This window comes from Sinocyclocheilus anshuiensis, unplaced genomic scaffold (genome assembly GCF_001515605.1).
Source record: "Sinocyclocheilus anshuiensis isolate Anshui unplaced genomic scaffold, SAMN03320099.WGS_v1.1 scaffold322, whole genome shotgun sequence".
Lineage (NCBI taxonomy): Eukaryota > Metazoa > Chordata > Actinopteri > Cypriniformes > Cyprinidae > Sinocyclocheilus > Sinocyclocheilus anshuiensis.
The window spans coordinates 1,145,608-1,172,545 of record NW_015542366.1 but is presented as its reverse complement, the minus strand read 5'-3'; the positions used below and the strand labels follow the sequence as shown (position 1 = coordinate 1,172,545).

At 36.1% G+C, this 26,938-nt stretch overlaps 3 protein-coding genes across 5 annotated transcripts; 2 read left to right on the top strand and 1 right to left on the bottom strand.

Moving 5' to 3' along the window:
• Positions 1–569: 569 nt before the first annotated feature.
• LOC107692145 (serine hydrolase-like protein) lies at positions 570–11,715 on the bottom strand. Of its 3 annotated transcripts, XM_016491077.1 has the most exons (14): positions 6,792–7,001; positions 6,444–6,531; positions 6,121–6,264; positions 5,867–5,980; positions 5,365–5,406; positions 4,544–4,563; positions 4,133–4,207; positions 3,909–4,018; positions 3,069–3,148; positions 2,942–2,976; positions 2,616–2,692; positions 936–1,017; positions 691–850; positions 570–658 (listed from the first exon to the last, which is right to left on the bottom strand). In XM_016491077.1, exons 2-13 carry the CDS (start codon positions 6,499–6,501, stop codon positions 710–712), a joined length of 978 nt encoding a protein of 325 aa, XP_016346563.1. In that variant the 5' UTR covers positions 6,502–6,531; positions 6,792–7,001; the 3' UTR covers positions 570–658; positions 691–709. The 3 variants fall into 3 exon arrangements, with proteins under 3 accessions (XP_016346563.1, XP_016346564.1, XP_016346562.1); XM_016491078.1 differs by lacking the exon at positions 6,792–7,001 and adding an exon at positions 11,705–11,715 and having other exon boundaries at positions 570–850; XM_016491076.1 differs by having other exon boundaries at positions 570–850.
• Positions 7,068–9,032, top strand: LOC107692146 (trafficking protein particle complex subunit 5-like). The gene is made up of 3 exons (XM_016491080.1): positions 7,068–7,137; positions 7,413–7,739; positions 8,147–9,032. The coding sequence occupies exons 2-3, from the start codon at positions 7,470–7,472 to the stop codon at positions 8,441–8,443; spliced, it is 567 nt and encodes a 188-aa protein (XP_016346566.1). The 5' UTR covers positions 7,068–7,137; positions 7,413–7,469; the 3' UTR covers positions 8,444–9,032.
• Positions 11,416–26,938, top strand: LOC107692143 (mucolipin-1-like). Its single transcript, XM_016491075.1, has 14 exons — positions 11,416–11,868; positions 16,747–16,988; positions 17,698–17,854; positions 19,995–20,076; positions 20,167–20,263; positions 21,026–21,125; positions 21,215–21,321; positions 21,414–21,563; positions 21,682–21,783; positions 22,226–22,348; positions 23,381–23,497; positions 23,587–23,676; positions 24,097–24,227; positions 25,027–26,938. Exons 1-14 carry the CDS (start codon positions 11,826–11,828, stop codon positions 25,061–25,063), a joined length of 1,578 nt encoding a protein of 525 aa, XP_016346561.1. The 5' UTR covers positions 11,416–11,825; the 3' UTR covers positions 25,064–26,938.

Below are 26,938 nucleotides of genomic sequence, written 5' to 3'. Positions count from 1 at the left end.
AAACGTTTGAACTAGTGTAATTCAATAACATTCATTCATTTTAAAACCTGATTTAATTGTCTAAATACTTTTTTGGGCCACTGTAGCTTCAGAATTTATAGTGACAGACCTATTACCGTACTTGCCCCAATAATGGCACAAAGTCAAATTATTGCACAAATTACATTACACACTTTAATCTTTAGTTTTGCTTCATCACAACAAAAGTAAAAACGAACAGATGTTTTAGTTAATATTTACTATACATGCTTTCAAAAAAAACTTTAGTTTATCACATATAGCCAGCTTCTCTTTGAATAGATTAAATCTAGTAATGCATAAAGCCAGTTCAGCACTAAACCTATTTTTTGAATACTGATTAATGTATGTCAGCAGCATTTATTTTGCCAATGTAACACGGTCCACATCTCAAAAAGCACCATACCTACTGTGAGGTGTGAATGTGGTCACATCAAGCTGTGAGGGAGATTTCCAGCAGCAGGTACTGAACATCTTGTTTAAAATGGAAGACAAATGGATAGCGAAAATACTGGAAACGTTCTGAACGTTTTCTAATAAAACACCTTTTGTAAATTGAAAAAATTAATTTGAGGTTTTTGATGCTTAAAGCATCACAGTATCATACAAAATTACGAGAATTGGTTAATGTTGCGAATATTTTTAATCAGTATACTTCATTATTTGAATAATTTGAATTGGCATGTGTGTGCTATAATTTGGAAGACTGATTTTCTGTTTCGTCAGTGACTGATTTTCTGTGTGACTGAAGAAAATCAGTGATTATGGAGGCTACAGACTCAGGTTTGTTGAGGTGAATGTGATGATCCCCTTCTATGTTAAGAATGGTGGCCTGCAGAGGAGTGAGAAAGATATTTCTGCTTAACAACAGACAGACATTTTGCACTTATGTTTGTGTGTATGTGTGCACATCTCACTTTTTGATCAACCCAGCTCTTCTGAATCAAATCATCATATCCATTAGGTAGAGTAAACGTTTTGAATAGACCGTCCTTTGCCCTGAAGAAAGACACATCTTTCCTTATGAAACAAAGCGGCAAATATGTCACAAGACATGAATGCAAGACACAAATGCAGTCCGATATTGTATAAAACTGCTGTGTGGATAAATAGTGTTTTTAACTGTAGTTCAATCATGACAACTCTCGGAAGATTTTAGCATGGTGATGGATATGACAATGTTAATGTATTTGGTCTTGGCGGAAAAGATCTGCTACGCTGCTGCTGAATTGCTGCTGCTGTTGGTTATTGCTGTAGTTGTAGATTATTTCTGCTGCTGCAAGCAAGTACAGGAACTTGCTACTGCCAATGCATATGGCGATACGGTGCCATGAGTATTTAAGACATACTGCTGCTGCACAAATAGCATATAAAATAACCCATAGCAGATGCATATGCAGCATGAACCAATCAGCTTGTGCCAAGTCGTTTAACTCTCTGAATGTCATCAGTTACGTTAACACAACGCCAGCCTGCGCCATCTAGAGTTTCATGACTGAACTATATATTTAAAATGTACTTAAGCCACACTTAACATGCATTCATACAATTGTCCGCAGATGCCACTAGGTTTATATATATCTTGTTATCGAATACAATGACATTCTGGCATTTTGTATTTGATTTAATGCTTTTTTGGGGCCAGTATACTGTACATTATAATGTTGTGATGATGCCTAAATTGACTTTTAGCATTTAAATTGACTGATTTTCACTTTTAGTTTTTTTATTTAGAATTTATTTAGACATAATAAACAAATATTATAGAATTTAATATCTGCCAATTATTGGTTTCTGGCCATAACATGAAAATAATTATCTTATCAGTACTGGACAGAATTTTAATAATCGTGCATCTCTAATTTTGAGCATTGTGGATAAATGTGCACAGTGTTTCTCTTGAACACTATGAAAACTTGCATGTGTGTGTGGCCAATGCATATGGCGATACGGTGCCATGAGTATTTAAGACATACTGCTGCTGCACAAATAGCATATAAAATAACCCATAGCAGATGCATATGCAGCATGAACCAATCAGCTTGTGCCAAGTCGTTTAACTCTCTGAATGTCATCAGTTACGTTAACACAACGCCAGCCTGCGCCATCTAGAGTTTCATGACTGAACTATATATTTAAAATGTACTTAAGCCACACTTAACATGCATTCATACAATTGTCCGCAGATGCCACTAGGTTTATATATATCTTGTTATCGAATACAATGACATTCTGGCATTTTGTATTTGATTTAATGCTTTTTTGGGGCCAGTATACTGTACATTATAATGTTGTGATGATGCCTAAATTGACTTTTAGCATTTAAATTGACTGATTTTCACTTTTAGTTTTTTTATTTAGAATTTATTTAGACATAATAAACAAATATTATAGAATTTAATATCTGCCAATTATTGGTTTCTGGCCATAACATGAAAATAATTATCTTATCAGTACTGGACAGAATTTTAATAATCGTGCATCTCTAATTTTGAGCATTGTGGATAAATGTGCACAGTGTTTCTCTTGAACACTATGAAAACTTGTGTGTGTGTGTGTGTGTGTGTGTGTGTGTGTGTGTGTGTGTGTAAACTCACAGCAGTAGCATCACTCTGGCTTTAACTAGTGACAACATGTGGAGGCACTGTTCCATATTATTATTCACAATGTTTTTCTGAAACAAAACCAAAATTATGAAGTGTATAGTGTGTTTTTAGACATTCCTTCCTAAACACAAGACATTTTTATAGCAGAAACCACAACAAAAAAGGAATAAACTACTGTATATGATAAATATGAGTTTTTTGCAGATCGGTCACATAAATATGGGTCAAACGGTCAAACTAAATATGAAATCTTGTTATCAGTAATAAACAAACAACTGAAATGTAAAGGAATGAATAAATATATTGAAATGGCTCACCAAGTTGATCCTGAAATCTCTGGAGAATACAAATCCTTTAAGAGAAAGGAAGTAATTTAGAGAAAAAAAATAAAACGTCAGAAAATCTAGGTCTGTAGAGTGAGAATACAATTGCTGTACGTCTTACCTCCCTCAACTTCTCTGACAGCTCGCTCTAACAGAATGTCTGCAGACTGATCGGAAAGGGAGGGGTTTGCAGCCTTCAATCTAAAAGAGGATAATAATAATAATAATAATAATAAATGCAGTTCATTTGAACTTTTTATTAATCACAGAACCCTGAAAAAAGTGTATCACTGTTACCACAAAAATATTAAGCAGAACAACTGTTTTTAACATTGATAACAACAAGAAATGTTTTGCAAGCAGCAAATCAATATATTAGAATGATTTCTGAAGGATCATGTGATACGGGTTGCTGAAAATTCAGCTGTGCAATCAATATGAGGTGGACAAATGATGAATCAACACTTGAAAATGGCAAATATTTAGTTAAAGGGGAATAATTTGAAAAAAGCTTAAGTTGACATTAAATGGAAGTTGTGATCACCTTTATTTCCCTATTGTGACGTATATCAAGTGAAATGGTTTCTCGAATAAGAAAAAAAATGTGGGGTGCGACGTGATTTTGTCTAGGATAAATCATGTATAATAAACACAGCAATATTTCGTAAAAAATAAAAATAAAAAAAAACAGTTTTCCATTTTGAATTTTGGGTGATTTTAAAGACAAGACACTCAAAATGTGGGAAAGAATGTGGCTGAAACTCAACTGAAACAAGAACACTGATGTGCTATAACCTACATGTTTGTCTGTAACTGAATGTGAGGAATTCTTCACCTTTCTTTGGCTTTCCAAGACACTCAAAATGTGGGAAAGAATGTGGCTGAAACTCAACTGAAACAAGAACACTGATGTGCTATAACCTACACGTTTGTCTGTAACTGAATGTGAGGAATTCTTCACCTTTCTTTGGCTTTGTCATACGTGTACACCCTCTCTTTCCTCTCATCCATCTTGTTGTCATAGTGGATTTGATCATTAATCCCTTTCCTCATGTTCTTAAACATCTCAGTCTTAGGAAGGACAAATAAACATGTATGTTGTTATCATTGCCGCATGTATGTTGAATAAGAAGTCTTCTCTATGATTTACAAATAATGACTCTAACATGCTCCATTTATTGTTACCATTTGTGTTGGGAGGTATCCATAACTATCCAAGAGAACTACAGCATCAACCATCTCTGGGTACAAGGCACTAAACTGGAAAACCAGAAGGAACTGTTATCACACACTACATTTACACATTACAGAGACTTTATTTACTAAAACTTTTGTTCTCAACTGTTGCAAAAACCAATGCATAGCAAGCATAGCAAGATAGCAAAAAGTTACAAATGTTGCAAACTGTTGGACCTTTACAGCTCACTGTAATATTAAATCATTTAAAGACATTTTTGTTTACATTGCATCATTTCAGTACTGTGATAGGTTTTTCCTTTATGTCAAATCTGGGTCATGCAGTAAACCAGCTGAGAAACACTGTATTACACAACTATAACATTTACATAAATAGAAAAAATTATGATGGATACTCACTATTCCTGCCACATTCCCACCTGTTAAAGAAACATCAAATTATGGTAAATTGACAAATAAATAACCCAGTTCAAAATTAGTTTCCACTTACTCGAATGTCATGATTATTTGTTACTTATTTGTGAAATGTATTGATTTTTTCATTATAATTTCATTTATATTCCAGTGTTATCCAGTAACCATGATTATTATTTATTTTACATTTAAGTATTATCAATAATATGAATAATAATAATTATTAATAATATTATTATATTATTGTAGTTAATTTATGTTACTTCAAGACTGTGCATTAATTCTGATTATATATTTATGTAAGGTAATGTTAATGAATTGTTCACCTTCTTTTCTATATCTTTACCCACGCCTAACTCCTTAATTCATTCAAAGTTATTCTCAAAACACACACTTGTTTCCTACAGTGGAATATTTAAATCTTCGGTCTTAAAATATATTTGAATTAATTAAAGCTCAAATCCTAGAAATAATACTGCAGGTACTCAAACTTGCTCATCATCTGGTCGTGAATAAGGGTGACATTAGAGAAGTGGTGATGCTATAAATAGTAGGGAAATACGAAGACAAATCTGTGGCATTCCTCCCAGAATGTCCTTCTAATGCCCTTTTAGTGATCTACTAACAAACATTTATGTCATTGAAGAAAGGCTACAAAATATAAAGGCTTTACAGAGCACTACAATAACACAGCTTCACAATAAAATTATTTATCATCAGTTAACGTACGGTTTGCATAGATCCTCTGATCTTTCACACACAAAAGAGAACTTTGACCTCTATCAGTGAATGAAGTGTTGACTCACCCATACTATGTCCAATGATAGAGAATTGCTTCCACTGAAGAGCTGCAAACAAAACGAAAAAAAAAAAAATACAAAATCAGTCACACCTACAGTGTTTTAAATGGGTTTTTGCCTTGCTTTTCAGTAAAAATAACAAAATAATTCAAACAAGAACAACTTACTTTAGATGCAACACTGCATTATCTATTATGGCTTGTTTTCATTGATTGTATCTTGAATGTTTATTTTGTATTATTTCCACTTGTTTTGTTTTTTTACTTGCTTATGCATAAAACAAGTAAAACAAATTGCCAAAATGCACTGAAATTAAATAGCCTATACCTTTGACGAGTCTTCTTACTTCAAACAGTGTTGCTTCTCAAGTACATTTATCTTGTTCCAATGATTTTTAGATATTTTGATTGGAAAGTAAGGCAAAGATACTCATTTAAATGTTTTGGGTTTTTTTTGTAATGAAGATGAATCATTAATGGTTTGTAACAAAGGCTGAGTTGCTTCAAACCTTCTACAACTCGCCGAACATCTGCCACATACAAAGGGAAGGTGTAAAGGCATCCATCAGGCCTATGAGACGAGAGACCATGACCTGGAAAGTCAATGGCTACGAATCTCCAGTCTGGGAAAGATGTGGAGAAAAACAGAGAAATTGAGAACCAGTTTCACTTCATTGATATTTGTGGATGAGGTATGTAAGAATTAATTTATCCATGTGGACCTTCATAATGTTAATAAATCCTCTGGAATCAAACACTACACCTTTAGGAAGCAGTGGAATCAGGGTACTGAATGTCCCGCAGTTGTCAGCCCAACCGTGCAAGCACAGCACGGGACGACCATTAGAAGGACCCCAAACCTGACCTCTCACCTCTCCCCACGGGACAGTCATTCGAAACTCAGACGCTGTGTCAAAATACAGAGTCATAATTAGTTACATTCATAACATTCATGTATATCCTATAAAATATGCTCCCTAAGTGTATTTCAAAGTTGATTTTGAAGCAACTATGATGAATGTTAACCTATGTAAATTTTCAAAAAACTAAATATTAAATTGAATTAAATTAAATACATTTTCTTACCTGCTCTCCTCATCGTAGTTGTGGAAAAGTGTCTGAGGCTCGTGAAGGCAGGAAGCATTCTCACACCTTGCAGTGCAGTTTAAACCCCCTTACAAGATAAGGAGAAACTTATGTTTAATTGAAAAACATATTTGTAAATGTTCAGAAGGTACCCTAACCTTATTCGTCTGAACATGACATGCATGTAAGACATTCAGACTAACTTCACAGATGCAGAACAGATATAAAAATCAGATATAGAAGTATAAATTCTCATTCCTAAACTGTCCTGGAACGTGAAGAGAAAATATATCTGTATACAATATGTTAATTATATAGTTCCGCTTTCCAAATGAATTGCAAACTTACGTCGAGGGATATAAATCGCCTGTCCTCTTCAAGTTTAGTTACTATTTACAAGCACATCACGCACTGTAACGTTACATGCTGGCCAGTAACTTTTAAATTACTTTAAAATAAAAGTCGTTGCCGCTGAATCATCATTTCGTTAGAAAATGCTTTTCGAAAATGAAAACAACAAATAATGTACATTTCCAAAACTCTTACCACTACAAAACACTATGCTTCATTTCGAAAACGTAAAGTCATTGTTATTGTTATACTTTTATATTGAAAATATCTGGTCACAAGGGTAGTGTGAGGATTTCCACTAATCTTGGCTTCACGCTTCTGGAACTGAAACCCAAAACACCAGGTAAACGCTAAGCAATGAAATATGCTTTGATTGTGATACCTACCTGCTTTATAATTTCCTAATTTCTTTACAAGGTGGCTCGTTCGGTGTATTATTCAGTCCCTATATAATCAAGAAGCCACATAATGTAATCAGAGACCAGTAATTACACGATAAACGCAACAATGAATGACAAATCAATTAATTCTAAGGTTAACTGACATTTATGTATTCCTAAATATGTATTTGCAGATCATAATATGCTGGTTTATAACACTAAATTGTTTATATTCCAGGACTCGGGCACGTTCGTTCTTTAATTCAGATTGTGATTCAGTTTCGGTGTGGACGGAATGGAGGTGCGCTTCACGCGAGGCAAATCTGCGATCCTCGAGCGCTCGCTCACGCGCCCCAAAACCGAGGTGAGCGTGAGTGCGTTCGCGCTGCTCTTCTCTGAGATGGTGCAGTACTGCCAGAGCCGCGTGTACTCGGTGTCGGAGCTCCAGGCCCGGCTGGCAGACATGGGTCAAGGTGTTGGAGCCAGTCTTCTGGATGTTCTTGTGATGAGGGAGAAAAATGGGAAAAGAGAGACCAAAGTTTTAAACATACTTCTCTTTATTAAGGTATTACTGTTTATTTGTTTACAGATTGTAGATAATTTTTGGTTGCAGGAATAGTTCACCTAAAAATGTAAAATGACAGAATCAGAGATGTTGGTTTATTTAGATTTGGAGAAATTTAGCATTACATTATTTGCTCACCAGTGAATGGGTGCCGTCAGAATTAGAGTCCAAAGAACTGATCAAAACAGCACAGTAATTCACACCATTCCAGTCCATCACTGCAGAGGATCCACTGTTGAGCAAGCGATGTAATGCTAAATTTCTCCAAATCTGTTTTGATGAAGAAACAAGCTCATCTACATCTTGGCTGGCCTGAGGGTGAGTACGTTTTCATTTCATTTTTGGGTGAACTAATTCCTTCAAAGTTTACATGGCCTTTAGTGTTAATTCTGTTTCTTTCTTCCTAGGTTAACGTATGGAAAGCATTATTCGGAAAGGAAGCAGACAAACTGGAACAAGCCAACGATGATGACAAAACATACTACATCATTGAAAAGGAGCCTTTGATCAATGCCTACATTTCAGTACCGAAAGAGAACAGCACTTTGAACTGTGCAGCCTTCACCGGTGGCATCGTGGAGGCTATCCTAACCCACAGTGGCTTCCCAGCCAAAGTCACTGTCCACTGGCACAAGGGAACCACACTGATGATCAAGTTTGATGAGGCAGTCATTGCTCGTGATAAATCTCTTGATGGCAGATAGCAGATTGCTTACTTCACCGAGTCTCAAGTTTTAGCCTTGAGTCTGGAGTCTCAACATTGTCCCCCCCCCACTCATTTTTATAGCTTTGATAACAAATTCACTGCATCTAGCACAGATCTCAAAATAACTTAAAGTCTGTCTCTGGCTGTCCTATTTTTAATGATGTTACAGAATATTGCTGAGGACAAGCCACATCAACACAGTCACCTCATTAGTCCAGTGTAAAATGTAAAATTGACTGATGAAGGTGAAGGTTATTATCTGAATTTTACACATGTCCCATAATAAGACATGAATAAATTGTAATAAATGATAAATTAAATCATTATTGAATTTAGGCTTGGATCTCAGTGGAATTGAGTATCACTGCACTGTGAAAAAAAATAATTACATAAACCTTTAACTCTTAGTTGCTTCAGTATATCACAAAATTGTGCAGACAGTGTACATATGTCAAAATGAAAAATCTGAACTAGCGGTAGCAGAAAAGTTTTATTTACAGCATGAATAATTACATTTGGACTTCTTGATGTTTGTATTATAGAGGATTGTTCTATGTATGTGTAAATGTTTCATCTGTTCATGTTGTTTCATTTTTCATCACACAATATAATAAAGATTTTGTCAACCGCAAGGAGAGAGGAGGAAATATTGTCCCTTACAAAAACGTACCATGATAACAATATTTTATGCCTAAAAGCTGTACAGTAGTTACAATAGTTATTGTTAATACTTACATAGCATAATGATTACATTATTATTATGATTATAGATTTCCATAATAATTATAGATATTAATACTCTGACATAATGTAATATTTTGTCTGTTTTTCTTTTTAATGACAGTTACAACAGTTTTATTGCAGTACCAATAACTAGTAAATAGTAGGGAAATTTTGTCAGGAACTGGATTTAGCAGTTTTGTGTAATTAAGTGTAATCATGGCGTTTAGTAGTGTCTTGATTTCCTGTAAATGGTGTCTTGTTGTAAAAAATCAGCACAAACTGTTCCCTATAAGTCATATGTTTCACACTGATTCTTGAGTACTGTGACAAAACGGGCTACAAAACTGAAAAATAAAATAAAAATATGTTAAACATGTTCAGAGATGTAAGTTTGAGTGCAGGTTCCTGCTTCCATTTTCTCAAAAGGTATTATTTTTTTCACTCAATATAGGTCAAAACCAATAAAAAATAAGATACTATTCTGTATATATTGAAAAATCTAGCATCCACTTTAATAAACAAATCAATGAATTATGACTAAAGCATGGTTTCAAACTTATTTTCAGCTTTATTATTGAATCACCACAATATATATATATATATATATAAAATTAATAATAATAATTTATGCATTTAGCAGACGCTTTTATCCAAAGTGACTTACAGTGCATTCAGGCTATACATTTTGTGTATGTATGTGTGTTCCCTGGGAATCGAACCCATATATATATATATATATATATATATACAGTATCTCAAAAGAACTTGTATGGAGATTTTTCCATCTACAGATTTTTCCCTTTTCTCTGTAAATTAAGGGTGCACACTATTACTGAAAAACACAATCACTACTCAGCAGTCAGATGTCCGTATGCACAAAGACACATATCCCTAAACAAGACCATATCTGCAGATGAAAGCATTGTTTAATGTGAACGAGCACCTCATGACTACACCGCGTTATGCACGAGAAGCTGCAGAAGACACAGGCGCAAGTGGAATGTACAAAACATGCTGACATTAATTTTTAAGTAAATATAATGGGCGATATATTGCGTCACCAAACAGTATTGAGGTCATGTTCATATATTGCGCGATAAGTTGATATATTGATTATTGCGACAGGCCTACACGTGCTCAGCGTCATATCCAGAGGTTGTGTTTGGGAAATAGACGTATGAGTGCTGCCAGCATTGCTGCAGAGGTTGAAGCGGGTGGGGGGTCAGCCTGTCAGTGCTCAGACCATACGCCGCACACTGCATCAAATTGGTCTGCATGGCTGTCGTCCCAGAAGGAAGCTTCTTCTAAAGATGATGCACAAGAAAGCAGTTTGCTCAACAGTTTGCAGTTTGCTGAAGACAAGCAGACTAAGGTCATGGATTACTTCTGTGGTCTGATGAGACCAAGATAAACTTATTTGGTTCAGATGGTGTCAAGCGTGTGTGGTGGCAACCAGGTGAGGAGTACAAAGACAAGTGTCTCTTGCCTACAGTCAAGCATGGTGGTGTGAGTGTCATGGTCTTGGGCTGCATGAGTGCTGCCGGCACTGGGGAGCTACAGACCACTGTCTTGCTAAAGAAGCTGAGGGTAAAGGTGATGGATTGGCCAAGCATGTCTCCAGACCTAAACCCTATTGAGCATCTGTGGGGCATCCTCAAACGTAAGGTGGAGGAGGTCAAGGTCTCTAACATCCAACAGCTCTGTGATGTCGTCATGGAGGAATGGAAGAGGACTCCAGTGGCAACCTGTGAAGCTCTGGTGAACTCCATGCCCAAGAGGGTTAAGGCAGTGCTGGAAAATAATGGTGGCCACACAAAATATTGACACTTTGGGCCCAATTTGGACATTTTCACTTAGGGGTGTACTCACTTTTGTGGCCAGCGGTTTAGACATTAATGGCTGTGTGTTGAGTTATTTTGAGGGGACAGCAAATTTACACTGTTATACAAGCTGTACACTCACTACTTTACATTGTAGCAAAGTGTCATTTCTTCAGTGTTGTCACATGAAAAGATATAATAAAATATTTACAAAAATGTGAGGGGTGTACTCACTTCTGTGAGATACTGTATATATGAACAACCTTTCAAACTATTTTTATAATTTGTGACCGTTAAATATAAGAAAAACAGAACATATAAAACATAATACAGCTGTAAATTAAACTTAATATAGTTTAATATGTTTTAATATATGAAGGATAATGCGATGTCCTTTTTAAAATAGAGAAAATCAAATGGTACATTAGTGTTCTAGCATTCTAGTGATCATCTGATTTATTTCAAAGTAGAATTGAGAATACATCCACAAAGAACTCCCTTTTCCACTATCACATATCACTTAATGTGAATAATACACAACAAGCTCTGTTTACAGTATCCACACACACGCCAACACCATGAAAGTTTTATGGCACACCTCAGTCCGCAGCGTCAGAGTTTGTCACATGATGTTGTCTGGCCACATGATCTCATCGGAAGTTGCCTGTGCTGCTCGCGAGTGGACGCTTGTAAACATGCGGTAACCGGAGAGGAACCCTTCAATCAACCACTGAGGGGCAAAACAAGCCTGTTGAACAGATTCGGGTCCTGTTGTACTGTGAATTAAACTGGGATTTTAATGCCGACGGCCTCTACGCGGGATTTTAAATCGCTGACATGGCCGAGGTGGACGCGAATAAAGTCAATCATGTTTCCTCCGGTGAGTTTCGCTGTGTCGATGGGGTGTTAGACAGCAAGAGTGGAAATATAGTCCTGTATTTTTATGGAATGGAGTACAGAATAGTTCGTTTATTTTCTGTATTGTGAATGTGTGTATTATATATTGTGCACAAAAGTGGTTAATGCACAAAAATGTCAAAGACACAGGAGTCTAGACTGAGCATTAGTGGTCACGAGCGCAGTGGCTACTTTTTAGTCTTAGTCTCGCAATATTTTATTGTTCTAGAGGTAAATAAATGGCTGTTTTGGTATGTGTGTTGCAAGTGCCATTATGATGATTCATGTAATACTTGTCTTAAACTACTTTTTAGTCTTAGTCTCGCAATATTTTATTGCTCTAGAGGTAAATAAATGGCTGTTTTGTATGTGTTGCAAGTGCCATTATGATGATTAATGTAATAATTGTCTTAAACAGTCTTTCCTGTCCTACACCCTCAACAGAGCCCATAGAAATATTTCGTTTCGAGCATTGTGCAGACTTAGTGAACCTTCGTTCGTAATGCAGATTCGTGTGGTCACCATGTACAGTTTCACTTATGCTCAGGGCCATAACTACCATTGATTAGGATTGCTCCCCCCTAAAATGCAGAGTAGGCTTTTGTGTGGAGTTTGCAATGACTTGCATCTCTTACCTTTGTTCCCCTCAGGCATCCTTGCCTTTCCTGTTTGCGAATAGCCCTATTTGACGTTTGTTGAAGGATTTTGTGGTTTGGATGATTCAGTATTTCATCACGAGGCTGGATAGACTGCAGTGTTAGTACATGCATTGTGTATGTGATTTATTTTCCACTTGCTTGTTTTCGTATTTTCTTCCTCATTTGTGTTCCATTGGCCTTCTTCCTACAGTAACACCATAATGTGCTTATGGAGTCATAAAACATGCTGGAAATGATAACTACATTTGCCACCTGTTTTAATTTTCATTTCACTTGGTTTATAATGACCAAGTGACTGTTGGGCTGTTTTTAAGTAAACATTAAGTAAAAAAAACAAACAAAAAAATCTGGTATTTGCTTTCATATTTTTGTCTTAGTTCTTGGTCTATGTTGAATGTTATTTAAAAAAAAAAAAAAAAAAACATCTGCGTAATCTTTAGCAACTGAAAAGACTTTATACTGGTTATTTGATAATGTTAACCAATAGTCAAAAACCTATTTAGGATTTATTAAAGAAAATTTTAATTCAGTTTAAGTCTATTCTGTAATGTAATACCCACTTATCAACATCCATTTCTCAGTAATTATGCAGTTTCTCTCAAAAATATGTTTACAGAAAATTACGGAAGTAAGATGGTTTGCGATTACATACATTAATTCACGTTGTCTACAAAATAATAAATCAGTTGCATAGGGAACGTTCTCACAGAAAGCCTTTTCACATTTGCAGCTTTTCAATTGTTTTTCTTTGAAAAGCATGCGCAAGACGAACATGTTTGGCTGTTGCCCTTGCATCTGTTGCAGCACATAAAAAAAAATTAAAATGTGGTGCTTAAGTTAATAGAATTTAAACTTTTAAACAACATTTATTTTTTTAAGTGTTAGTGATTTTCTAAATAAATGTCTCCCAGTAGTCTTACATACAAGAAAAATATCTTGAGAATACTTTTTCTAGGGTTGCACCATTTTTTTTTTTTTTTTTACCGAAACCAAAATGACATTTTTCATTTAGCTAAAAACCAAAACCAAAAATAAAGTAGTCAGTCATAGTAGGCAATGAGACACGTCTCAATATTTCAACCAAACAAATTTTACATACTGCTATTCTATCATTATTTTTGGTCACAGTGAAGTGTGTTCTGTCCACAAAGCTTACAAGTTCAGCTGTTGTAGATTATCCATATTTTGTGCTGGAAAAGAATCAGTGTTTTGGTCAGCAATTTGACCCTTGGCCAAAATCAATTCTTTTTTTGTCATCTGAATTTTTTTTGGTTGCTGACATTTCAGTGCATCCCAAGATTTTCATAATATTTAAATTCATAATTGTGTGACCTTATGTACCCCCAAATTTTTACATTTCTTGTGTTGTGCGTGTAGTTCATGGGCGGCTCAGGCAGAATGACAAACCCTGATGGCATCTGTGATAGGGTTATTATAACATGCTGATAGTCATACCCTTGACTTATTGTGAAAGCAAGAGCGTGTGAGGAGCCAATGTATGCCTGTGCTCAAAAACATGGCTACCTGGAAAACTGGATGGATGAGATTTTTCAGTTTATTTTTCGCCATTTGATTGACTCTATCACTTGTAGTCTAAGGCTCATGAGTGGCTTCAATCACCCATATCCACTGCAGTTTTGCTTTTCCTATCACTTCACTAGATTACATTGAAATGTTCCTGTTATACAGTAGCAAGAATGTGGCGCATTTGAGGCATTGTGTTTTAAGGCAAGATTCCAGTGGCTCGGCTCTGACGGACAGACCGGCACACAGATTTGCTGCTAGATGAACAATGATGGTTTTGATTAGTGAGAACAATGAGAGCCAATAGGTATAGTTTCATGAACACTCTCAGTCTCTCTCCATTTTTACTTAATCATGCAGTCATTGGCAGGTCAGATGTTCAAGAAAGTAAAGAAATCAGGGAAATCACGGCAACTTGGATACTCAGTGTGAACAGTGCAGGAACTTAAAGGAACCCTATGAGTGCATTTCGTCCACCAGTCTGTACTTTTCTGCTGTGCAGTAACAGCATGAAATTTCCCATTTGTCAGCCCACACACGTTGTGATCATTCATCTCATTTAAGTGGCTGACCCACTTACTATTGTCTTTTGTATTTCACTTTCCGTTCAGCCTAGATTAGACGCTGTCACTCTGGATTGTGATTTATGAGGCATGAAAAATGGTGTTCCACCATATTTCCATTACATATGTAGGCGTGTAGCTGTGATAATCTCAATAAAACAGAAATTAATATGGCTTAATACCATTATCAAATCGTCTGTTATTTAATTATATAAATATATACGCAACACGTATCAAAGCAAAGAAACATGCACCAACCATCTTCCCTTAACTTGTAATGAGAAGCACTTATAAATTGGCTGTTGTCAACAAAAGAGATTTTTTTTTCTTGCTTTTTTTATTTTACAGTGAAATATTGCAAAATTTATATTTATTTTGTCATATTTTTATTTAGTAATAATATAATGCAATGTATTGCATTATACAATTTGTCCAGCCTACAAACACAGTAAACCTTTTTATTGAATTTTAAATCACAAACACAGTTTTTATCAGACAAATTGCAATTAGATTTTTCACCAAAGTGAAAAATATATAGCTTTGTTTGATTATAATTTTGGCAGTTCTTTGTTTATAGTCATGTAATTGAGATAACTGGTCATTGTGGTAGAGCTACTGCATAAAAAACACAGGACTGAATGCATCACTTACCATTTTGGTTTGAACAAAAATCTTTACAGCCACCACTTTCAAAAGTCATATTTCTGGTAGTTTCAGACTTAGAAGTGCTTTTGGGAAGTGTTTAGTCAGTGACTTGTAGAGAAAGAAAGAAGCAAAGCATATTTTTTGACTGTATTTTACAGAACAGCAGTACAGGAAGTGCATAATTAGGCAGTATTGAGTGAAAAGTGATATGTGTGGCCAAGTATGGTGACCCATACTCGGAATTAGTGCTCTGCATTTATCCCATCCAAAGTGCACAGACACAGCAGTGAACACACACACACCGTGAACACACACCCGGAGCAGTGGGCAGCCATTTTTTTGCTGCGGCGACCGGGGAGCAGTTGGGGGTTCGGTGCCTTGCTCAAGGGCACCTCAGTCGTGGTATTGAAGGTGGGAGAGAGTGCTGTACATTCACTCCGCCCACCTACAATCCCTGCCGTTATGAGACTCGAACCCACAAACTTTGGGTTACGAGTCCGACTCTCTAACCGTTAGATAATGTTTTGTTAAATTCACAGAGCTTTGAAACTGGAATAAAATCCAACATTCATTCACAAATCAGTCATGCTAATTTAAAGATGTGTCCTTGACAAACTAACCAAGCTAACCAGCCTTAAGGCCCTTTCACAAGACTCGCTATGGAGTGAAGCATTAAGATTAGCTGCATTGCAGGTCAACGATGAAGGCTTGGCAATTTTGTATTCTTTTCGAGAGGTCTTTGACAATCTACCCAGCCATGGTTTCAAAGCCTTTAGAATTTCTCAAGTGATCTCGCATCACTTTAAAGAAGAGAACGCTCATTAGATCTCAAGTTTCGGGTTGTGCACGTATAGGCGATCTCTGGCTGACGTAGAATGAAGTTCATGTCCTAATTAGGCTCTAGTTGAGGTCATCTTCTCTTTCAGTCTGTCTGTCACTTTAAAGACAAGTTCACCATTGTGTCCTGGTGATCTAAGTATGAACTTTGATTCTAGGGTAAGCGTAATTTATAAGTGTAATTTAAACCTTGTGATGCAAAGCTGAATTTTCAGCATCATTACTCCAGTCTTCAGTGTCACATGATCCTTCAGAAGTCATTCTAATATGCTGATTTGCTGCTCAAGAATCACTTTTTGTTATTGTCCCAGTTGAAAACAGTTGTGCTGCTTCTTGTTTTTGTGCACAAACTGTGATACATGCTTTTCAGGATTCTTTAAAAAAAAAGCATTTATTTGAAATGGAAATATTTTTTATCATTGTAAATTTCTTCACTGTCATTTAATCAGTTTAATGCATCCTTAGTGAATGAAACTATTGATTTATCTCAAAATAAATCAGTAAATATAAATAAAATGTAAACATTTATGTGAATGTAATTGAAAGGGTATTAGAATAGGAGTTTTGAAACAGAGACAATTTACATTGTGTTGTATCCCACTGGTACTATCTGTGTCTTTCTTTCTCTTTCAGAAGAGGATAGGCTACTGTTTCCGGTGACAGGCTATGGTTTGAATGACTGCAGGGATGAGTATAGCAGCCCAAGGCCGTTCCCAGTTGCAGGTGGCTGGATAGGTGCTGACCAAGAAGAGGAAGCATTGCGCAGGAAGTTAAAATATTTCTTCATGAGTCCCTGTGAAAAGTACCAAGCCAAAGGCCGAAAACCTTTTAAACTGGTTTTGCAAATACTGAAGATTCTTATAGTAACTATACAGGTATTTAAAATGAATCTCTTTTCTTAGAATTTCTTTCTAGTGTTATTTTCTTTCTACAGCTTATATACTCACTAAAGTAAGCATTGCAGCTCAAAGTCTCAGTTTTACCCCCAAATTGTTCTTTAACCACTATGATGTGCCCTACTGTGGGCCCATCTAAATTAACCTTTGGTTCTGCACTCTGAAGTATCACAGAGTTTCATAGGTTGGCTAGTAAGCATTAATTAGTCTTGTAGAGTTTTAAGCCACACTTTGAAACCAAGATACCATCGTTCAGTGCTCACTGAAAGGACATTTTTAAAATGTGGCCCTTACAAAATATTCAGCTGACTGATACACAAGAATAAATAAAATAAATAGAATAACAAAACTATGAGTGTGTGTGTGTGTGTGTGTGTGCACACAATAGAACAGGTAATGTATCAATTTACTAATTCATATGCTTTGAGGGATATATTTAGGTAGTGAGCTCAGTGTAGTCATAACATAATTTGGCTTACGTTCAGCCTCTGTCTTCTGAAAGTATCTTGTTTGTTTGGCTGTATAACTGCGTAAGTGTATTTTTTAATGCATATATACTTTTTATGAATAACTATATTATTCATCTACAGCAGCTATTCTGCCTTTCCCAGCTGGAGTTTGGCCACGAGTGGTCATGTTTATTTTTATATGCCTTGTATAAAGCCTATTCTTCTCACTTGTCTTTCAGTACCTGGCTTTGCCGGAGACGACAGTGGGCCGTTATGCGTATGTGTACAATGTCGGTGTGAACGGAAGTGCGCTGTCTCTGTGTCAGCAGTATTATAAAAAAGGCAGGATCGACCCAGCTAACGACACCTTCAACATCGATCCGCATGTGGTCACAGGTGAGTTTTTCAGCCTCTTTTTCCTCCCAGTTTGTTCCTGTTCTTATTTTAGTAATTGTTTTAACCAGAACAGATGTTAGGATCAAGTAGGATCAAGGCAAAGATTTAATGAACTTGAAATATTAATTTTCTAGCACTTATAAATGCTCCGGTTACTTACATAATCTCGGTTCCCTGAGGACAGAGCGTTGCGTTAATCACACTATGGGGAAACTCCTGTTTACTCTGATACTGAAGCCTGATTTGATCACGCTCTTGTAGCTGCACGAACTAATGGTGCTTCAGCCCACCAAAAGGGGTGGAGCTGACTGCTATATAAGTCAGCTCTGAGTGCCATTTCATCAGAATATTTCGACTGAAGCGACAGTTGTCAACTCGCATGCAGCCTTATAGCACGGCAGCTCACGCAATGCCCGTTTCCTTATCTCAGGGAACTGAGGTTACGTAAGTAACCGGAGCGATCCCTTTCGAACGGTCTCTCCCGTTGCGTTAATCACGCTATGGGGAATGCATCCACTTGCGCCATGCTATAAGGTAATCCATGCCCGCACCTTGGCAGAATCGATAACTGTCCCCAGAAAGACTACTCGCTGACTGGAAGACAAGCTTTAACTCTTGGCTAAATTGATTTTCAACCCAAGACACTCCTGGTGGCTGAGCAGCAGCAACCTGTGAGCGATGAGTTCCCGTTCTGATCTGGCTAAAACCAGCCAATCGTCGAGGTAATTCAAGATGCGCATTCCCATCTGTCTCGGAGGGGAGAGAGCCTACACACTTCGTAAAAGTGCGTGGGGCCAGAGACAATCTGAATGGCAGGACTGTATATTGATAGGCCACTCCCTCGAATGCGAATCTCAAGAACGTTCTGTGCTGGGGGGCTGTCTGGATGTGAAACTAAGTGTCTTTCAGATCCACCAATATAAACCAGTCCCCGGTGCATACTTGCACAAGGATCAGTTTCAAAGTCAGCATCTTGAATGGCCGTCTCATGAGTGAGCGATTCAGATGGCTGAGATCGAGAATGGGCCTGAGCCCGCCATCTTTTTTGGGAACGAGGAAGTAGCGTCTGTAAAAGCCCAACTCGCTGTTCGCTAGAGGAACTGTTTCTGTTGCATGAACTGTTTTGCATGCAATGTTTGCACTTCGGAACATGAGCATCGCTGTCCCGTACCGAAGTTTGAATAATACCTCTGAAGCAAGATGGCCTGCGAGCGAATTGAAGCGAGTAACCTCGTTCTATGATGTTTAGAACCCAACTTGACATATCTGGGATAGCTTTCCATGCCTGAAGCCGGATGGGAAGTGGTCTGAGTTTTTCAAGCATTGTTGAGCATAGGGATGGAGAGCGGGCGTGAGACTTCTTCAGTGAGACTCAAGCTCTCGCAGTGAGAACATTCTGCCTCGGTGAGCACAGCCTCTGCATGGGCGCTGTCCAGGCAGGCGATGCATTCACCGTACCCATCTGCATCGTGCAGGGGTTACCTGCTCGAGCCACACTTGCGGCGCGACATTTGCAACAAAGTTGCAGTGGAAATTTGCTCAGAAAATATGCTCTTTTTAAAAGCCGGATGGTCACAGGGGAATGCGTCGAGCTTCTTCCGCTGCCGGTGGCTTCTTCTCATGGCGGTGAGCAGGAGGCTGAGCTTCTTTCTTCTCTTCTCTTCGGCTTCTTGCTTGCAGAGTCAGCGAGGAGATGATCTTTGCCACTGAAGGAGAAAATTGTGACGAAATGGCACTAAGAGCTGACTTATATAGCAGTCAGCTCCACCCCTTTTGGTGGTTTGAAGCGTCATTGGTTTGTGCAGCTCCACAAACGTGTTCAAATCAGGCTTCAGTATCAGAGTAAACAGGAGTCTCCCCATAGTGTGATTAACGCAATGGGAGAGACCGTTCGAAAGGGAACTCATTTTTTGGTTCGTTTATTAGTCGATGAACTTGATGAAACTAAAATATCTTGTTATTTCCTCTTTTGCACATTGTTTTGCACTTGCAGTTCCTTGTTACTGAGTGTACCGCAGGAATCACTTTCTAATGTAAATCTAAAAGAAATCTTGCTGTTGACCAAACTTGTCTCCTGATGACTTTGTCAGTCACTGAGGCTGGTTTAGTTGGTAATGAATTTCTCTCTTCCTCTCTGTAGACTGTATCGGAGTGAACCCATTGTCCGCTCCCACACCAGGTCTGGGCCTTGATTACAGGAACTTCACCCTCAAGTTTCACAAGTAAGTTAAACTGGATTTTTTAAGCAAGTTGTTCCTTCTCAGAAATTTCCATTGATACTAAAACTCTGATATTAACAAACTCTTTCTCAGGCTCATTAATGTCACCATACAGTTCCAGTTGAAGGCTATAAATCTTCAGACCATCATCCACAATGAAATTCCTGACTGTTACACTTTCTTCATTACGGTGAGTTTCCACATAAAATGCTGCTGCTTTCACTCAAGGAAAAAAAAGACCTAAAATATAAATGTAAATATTTGAAGAAAACAAACCCTTTAACAGAGCTGTTAATGGAATATAAAAATATAATACAAAAATATAAAAATATGAATTATTTAAATATGTCATTTAAAATGTATATACTTTTTATTCTTTTTAATAAAAATAAAAAAAATCGGTTTCAGCCCAGTGTATCTAGATTTTCTGTTTATTTATTATTATAACTTTGTATTTATATTTGCATATATAGATCTCATATAGAAAAATATAAAAAATATATCCTTTAGTTTTAAGCAGTATGTCTAGATTTTTTTTCTAATTTGCCAAGTATGTTAGTGTATAACTAATAATAATTCATATATGTCATTTATTTATTTATATTCGTAGAATTATAAAATATTAAAATGCATTATTTAAAGAATATGTAATTTTAAATGCCTATAAAAGAAAACTATTTATCTGTCATTTTAGTTTTGACCCAGTATATCTACATTTTCTATTTCCAATTTGTAATTTATAATGTATTTTTAAAAGTAATGTATTATTTTGAGCATAACAATGTTATATATTTCTGTAAATCTGTCATTTTAGTTTTGACCCAGTATATCTACATTTTCTATTTCCAATTTGTAATTTATAATGTATTTTTAAAAGTAATTTATTATTTTGAGCATAACAATGTTATATATTTCTGTAATGTTTATGTAATTGATCCTATTTTATGTTCAGATTCTGCTGGATAACAAGGCCCACAGTGGTAAAGTTAAGATCAATCTTGATAATCAGGCCTCCATTAAGGAGTGTAAAGACCCAAGTGTGTCTGGACACGGTAAGACTCAACTACCTCACATCATCATTTTTGTACATTGTGGATAATCACTATATATGCTTATACTCATGCTGTCTCTCTGTCTCCAGCTGATAGTTATGCTCGTGTGTGGTTTGACGGGGCCGTTTTATTGGTGTGTGCTTTCTCTCTGCTCCTCTGTGGTCGCTCTATAATCAAAGGAATAATTCTTCAAAATGTAAGCCATTGTATCAAACAAATCCACATTAATGTGATGATCATTATATAGCGAATCCTGTCCTAACATTCTGTCTTGTATTTTCTCTTCAGGAGTTTGTGAAGTACTTTAAGACCTCTCTGAAGCGTGATGTTTGTTGGGGAGACAGAATGGAGTTTATTAACGGATGGTATATTCTGCTCATCATTAGCGATGTGCTAACTATCACAGGCTCCTTCATCAAGATCGGCATTGAGCTAAAGGTCAGTCAGCACAGATGACTGTCAGCTTCAGAAAATTTACATTTTGAAATCTTTATGTATATGGATGCATTGCATTGGATCGCACTGATACTTCATGATACTTTGTTTTAACCCTCAGAACCTCTCATCCTACGATGAGTGTGGGATCCTCTTGGGCACCTCAACATTATTGGTTTGGGTTGGAGTTATTCGCTACCTCACCTTTTTTCAGAAGTACAATGTGAGGAAACAAACACATCCACACACCAGTGTTCATGCAGTTACACATTTCACATTTTCCTTGGTCTTTAGAGCTGAATTCACTATGATTTAAAAAAAAAAAACATTATTTCTTAAATTATTTTTAACAAGGTTGCTGATGTTTCTAGATTTTCACTTTCATCACCTGAAAATGAACGTAAAATTCCTGCCTAACCTTATTCATACTGCACATTCGAGATATTAAATATATTTGAATATATTTTAAATATATCGCTACCAAGCCTGGAACTTGAATAGATGTATTACAGTTCGTTTTTGTACATTTTTTTATTTTTGTGGCATTCATTCATTAAATGCACCTGAAATGTCTCAACATCTCTAGTGGAGATTTGCTTGTGAAACAGTTGAGATGTTTTTTTAGGATGTGGATTTTATATGCTCTGTTGTTTTCCTTTTCTCAGATTCTCATTGTCACTTTACGAGCTGCATTCCCTAATGTGATCCGTTTCTGTTGCTGTGTGGCAGTGATCTATCTCGGTTATTGCTTCTGTGGGTGGATTGTGCTGGGACCCTACCATGTTAAGGTATGCAACTTAAGCCTGACAAGGCCAAGCAAGCATAATACAATTAATTCAAAATAATTCAATGTGGAACTACATGGAACATCTCCCAAAAAAATGGCATACTTGGTTCTGATATTAGAAATGTTCCTCTTTCTCAAGGTGAATGTTTTTTTTTAATTTAGTAAAAGTTCTTTTTTTTTTAACATTATTTTTTTGTTTAAGAATATGACAAATTATTTTAATTTCATACATGCTGTGATGTAAAAAATTCAGAGAAATCCAAAATAGACTATAAAAAGTTGAAAATATGTGATTCAAACGTTTGTAGTCAATGAGATTAGTTTTTTTAAATAAATTGATTCTTTTATTTAGCAAGGATGCATTAAATTGATCCAGTTACAAAAGATGCTGTTCTTTCAAACTTTTTCACAGTAGTATCACAGTTCCCCCCAAAAAAATTAGGCAGCACAAGCACAACCATTTTCAACATTGATAATAATAAAATGTTTTTTATTAACCAAATATGTTTTTTCGAAGGTGCATATCAGCATCTTTAAATGATTTAAGATGCTGTTCTTTCAAACTTTTTCACAGTAGTATCACAGTTCCCCCCAAATAAATTAGGCAGCACAAGCACAACCATTTTCAACATTGATAATAATAAAATGGTTTTTATTAACCAAATATGTTTTTTCGAAGGTGCATATCAGCATCTTAAAATGATTTCTGAAGAATCATGAGACACTGAAGACTGGAGTAATGATGTTGAAAATTCAGCTTTGATCACTGGAATAAATTACATTTTAAAATGTATACAAATAAAAAAACGGCAATTTTAAATTGTAGTAATATTTTTATCAAATAAATACAGCCTTAGTGACCATATGAGACTTTCAAAACATTTAAAAATTCATTAAAAAATTCTGGCTCCAAACTTTTGAACAGTAGTATATATATATATATATATATATACACACACACACACAAAATAAACAAATGTGCATGTGTCTTCTCTCTCATATCTCTTATATAAGGTATGTGTTTTTTCCTCAGTTCCGCTCTCTCTCACTGGTGTCTGAGTGTCTTTTCTCTCTGATCAATGGAGATGACATGTTTGTGACCTTCAGCGGCATGCAAGAGAGCAGCATGCTTGTCTGGGTCTTCAGTCAGGTGAGTTTGACCCTCAGCTCCTCACACAGGTACATACACGACAAATGCTACAGAATTCAGTGCAGTAAATATACTCTGTTCCTTTGCAGGTTTACCTTTACACGTTCATCTCTCTGTTCATTTACATGGTGCTCTCTCTCTTTATCGCTCTTATCACTGGAGCTTATGAGACCATCAAGGTAAGAGTGAAATACGAGGGCAGATGAAGAAAAAAAGACATGTTTTTGTTCCTGATATCCTCTCTCTCACACACACACACACACACATGTACAAACATGCATGTCTTTGTAAAATAACACAATTTAAACCATACAATTTAATTCAATAATAATTGTTTTTATGTGTGTATGTGTGTGTTTATTTTCAATTTTTCAATCTTTTTTAATCTATTTTTTGTTTTTATTTTAAATCAGTTTTACTTAATTTTCTTAATTATCTATTTTTGTATTCCTATTTTTGTAAATTATCAGTATTTTTTTTTTCCTGATGAACTCAAAAAGGTGTTATACCGTTTGTGACTGGTAGTAAAACGAAGTGTTGAGTAAGACGATCCAAACAGCTTGATTATAGTAACATGATATCCTTTCATTTCCATTCAGCATCAAACTCAGGAGCCTGTCCATATCACTGACCTGCACGCGTTCATCGCTGAGTGCACTGACACGGCCAGCTCTGGAAAGTTCCGCGGGATCGAGACCTCGCCGTGCTCTGTCTTCTGCTGCTGTGACAGGTGTGTCATCATAGAAACAATGAAAATGCCTCTTAATGTCAGCAATCACATATTTAAGTGCCCCCAATTAACACAAATGTATTGCATACTGTTACATTCAATATAATATAATAATAAAATGCAATAGTGAAGGGCACAAATAATGCAGTTAGTTTCACAATGTTTATATTCTTAAGAAAATCAACCTAATAAACCAGCTTATGGTTGTTACTACACAATAAAGTGAAAATTCACCCTATCTATTTTCTAAATGCTTGTTATAGATCTTATTGTCAACAATTCATATGTGCAAATGTTTATTTTTATTTATTAATTTGTTTTATTGTTTTTTTTTTAACTTTGTAACATTTAGTCAAAATCATAACTGGATCTTCTCTCAGAAATTGCTAAATATTTAAATTAATTACAAAGAAATAGCAAGTAACACATTAAATTAAACATGACATTTTTAAGTTGAACAACTGAAATGATATTTTCTTTTAAAACAGTAATATTTGTTTTATTACAAATTTGAAAACTTTTATTACAATTTTTAAAATCAATTTTTACAGTGTACTTTGAGTGCAACACCCACATCTCAAAATCCAATCAACCGCTGATGGATAGAATAAAGTGCTCGCCCTACGTTTTCTCTTTTTTTCAATAATCAATTATACTCAGATGTATGTAACAATACATGGAAGAAAAGATCTGTCACTACGTCCGTGTAATCGCGACTGAACTGGGATAGGAGAAAATATTTTAACATGAAATATTTTAACTGAAGGCTGTAATCGTGTGTGTTGGTGTAACCCTGCAGAACCACCACATATGAGGATGTGCACCTCGTCAACTAGTACAATCATGGGACTTGATGCCTGAAGATCCCTCTGCTGGTCACCTTGCAGTACTGCAGCCGGAAGGAAGCCAGTGGCAATGTGAGGAAAACTCCAGACAAAATACCCAAGAAGTCACAGTCGCTTCACTTTGGACCTTAAATGGAGAAGAGCGTATATGATGTTTAAAGAAGAATTGCTCCAGTCTGTGAAAATTTAAGTTTTACCTCAAATTGATTTTAGTTTTAACTTTTATCTGGAGGTTGCTAAAGGCAGCTCAGTACTGTCTCTGTGTCTGTACTGATAAAAACACTAAGAAGGTTTGAATCGAGACCCTATTAGACGGATTACAAACTGCACACGTGCAGGCGATATGTACAATAATCATTCCCTGAATGTTGATCCCACATGTTCGTTCAGTGCACGTGCTGTGGTGTGCAAGTGGGTCATCTGTGGCCAATACTGGGAGACATAGTGGTCAGTGATTCTATTGCTGTTCGTTCTGTTGGATAGTTTTTTATGTCTTTGAGTAACTTCTAGTCATGTGTAACGTCTGCACCAGAAGAAGACTGAACTGGCAGGCCTAAGCGTTTAGCAGATGTAGACTTCTGCTGCAAAAAAAGATGAGGAGACCATGTGATTAAACATTAAATATAAGTTGTCTGTTATTCAGCACTTAGAGCAGAAACAGCAATCCCCGGTGTCTTAATATCATCTCCACTTATCCATAACAAAAATACATGCTCTGCTAGTATGAATTCACACCCAGAATGCCTCAGAAACTTAGCCTTAACACTTCCTGATGTGTAGAGCTGGCTGTAATTTTGGAATGTAATACCTCATTGTTGAAGAGGATGACTTTCAGTTGCTTTTTGTATTTTTCTGAACTTTTGGAACACAAGTTCACCGGTAATCATACCTCCATAATTTGATTCCATACTGATTTATTGTTTAATCTGTATCAAATGACTCGCTTTGCATACCATAAGTGAAATCTTATTTTATAAATTATATTGGACGGCCTTAACCTTGATGATCTAGTGTTTTATAGAAAATACAGCCAGCCTTCATCAGCTTTGTTTTAAAACTGAGGCCTTCAAGAACACTATTGTAAGATTACTGGTGAGGGCACAGTGTTCTGTTACCATGGGGACATATTAGAACAATAGAACTCATCAAAAATGCTTGACCCATGCATGAATCTCACTCTCACAGAGGACTAACAAGCCTAATTAGATCTTCTCCATTATACTTGACTGATAAGAGAAGGATGTATAAATATTTAAATTCTGGGGCCTGTGCAAGCCATTAATTCAAATACACAATAAGTGGGACCAATCATATTATTTTGATGTCAGTGAACTGCTTTTTGGTCATATTACATGATTAGATTTTCCTTTTAATACTTCTGTATTATTTTAATGTGTAATTCAATCGTGTTGTAGTGTAATGTTTTATTTATGTTGTGTTGCCTTTCTGCTTCAAATGAATTTAAAGCGCACAATCTGCAAACACACCACACTTTCTGTTACTATCATGTGAAGCTACACGGGGATGTTGTTCAGAAATCACATCATATGTTGTCAGATGTGTACCTGGAATATTTCATATTTCATTTTAGCCTGATAATTGTGTCTTTTTAAATGTTTTGTGATGGACAACTTGTGCAAATACTTTGCTGACCAAGGCAACACAAACAGCATGTAGATAAAGTGATGTAGAATAATCTACTGACTTTAAAAATGGAGGATTTTTCATTTCTTGATTTTTCTTTTATTTGTTTTAAACACTTGTATAAGTGGCATTGCACTTTTTTTTCCCCAAGCTTTGATCTTGACAGGGTCATTTTTTTTTTAATGTTCACATGTATTGTTCAATACAGAGATTTTCTAAAGA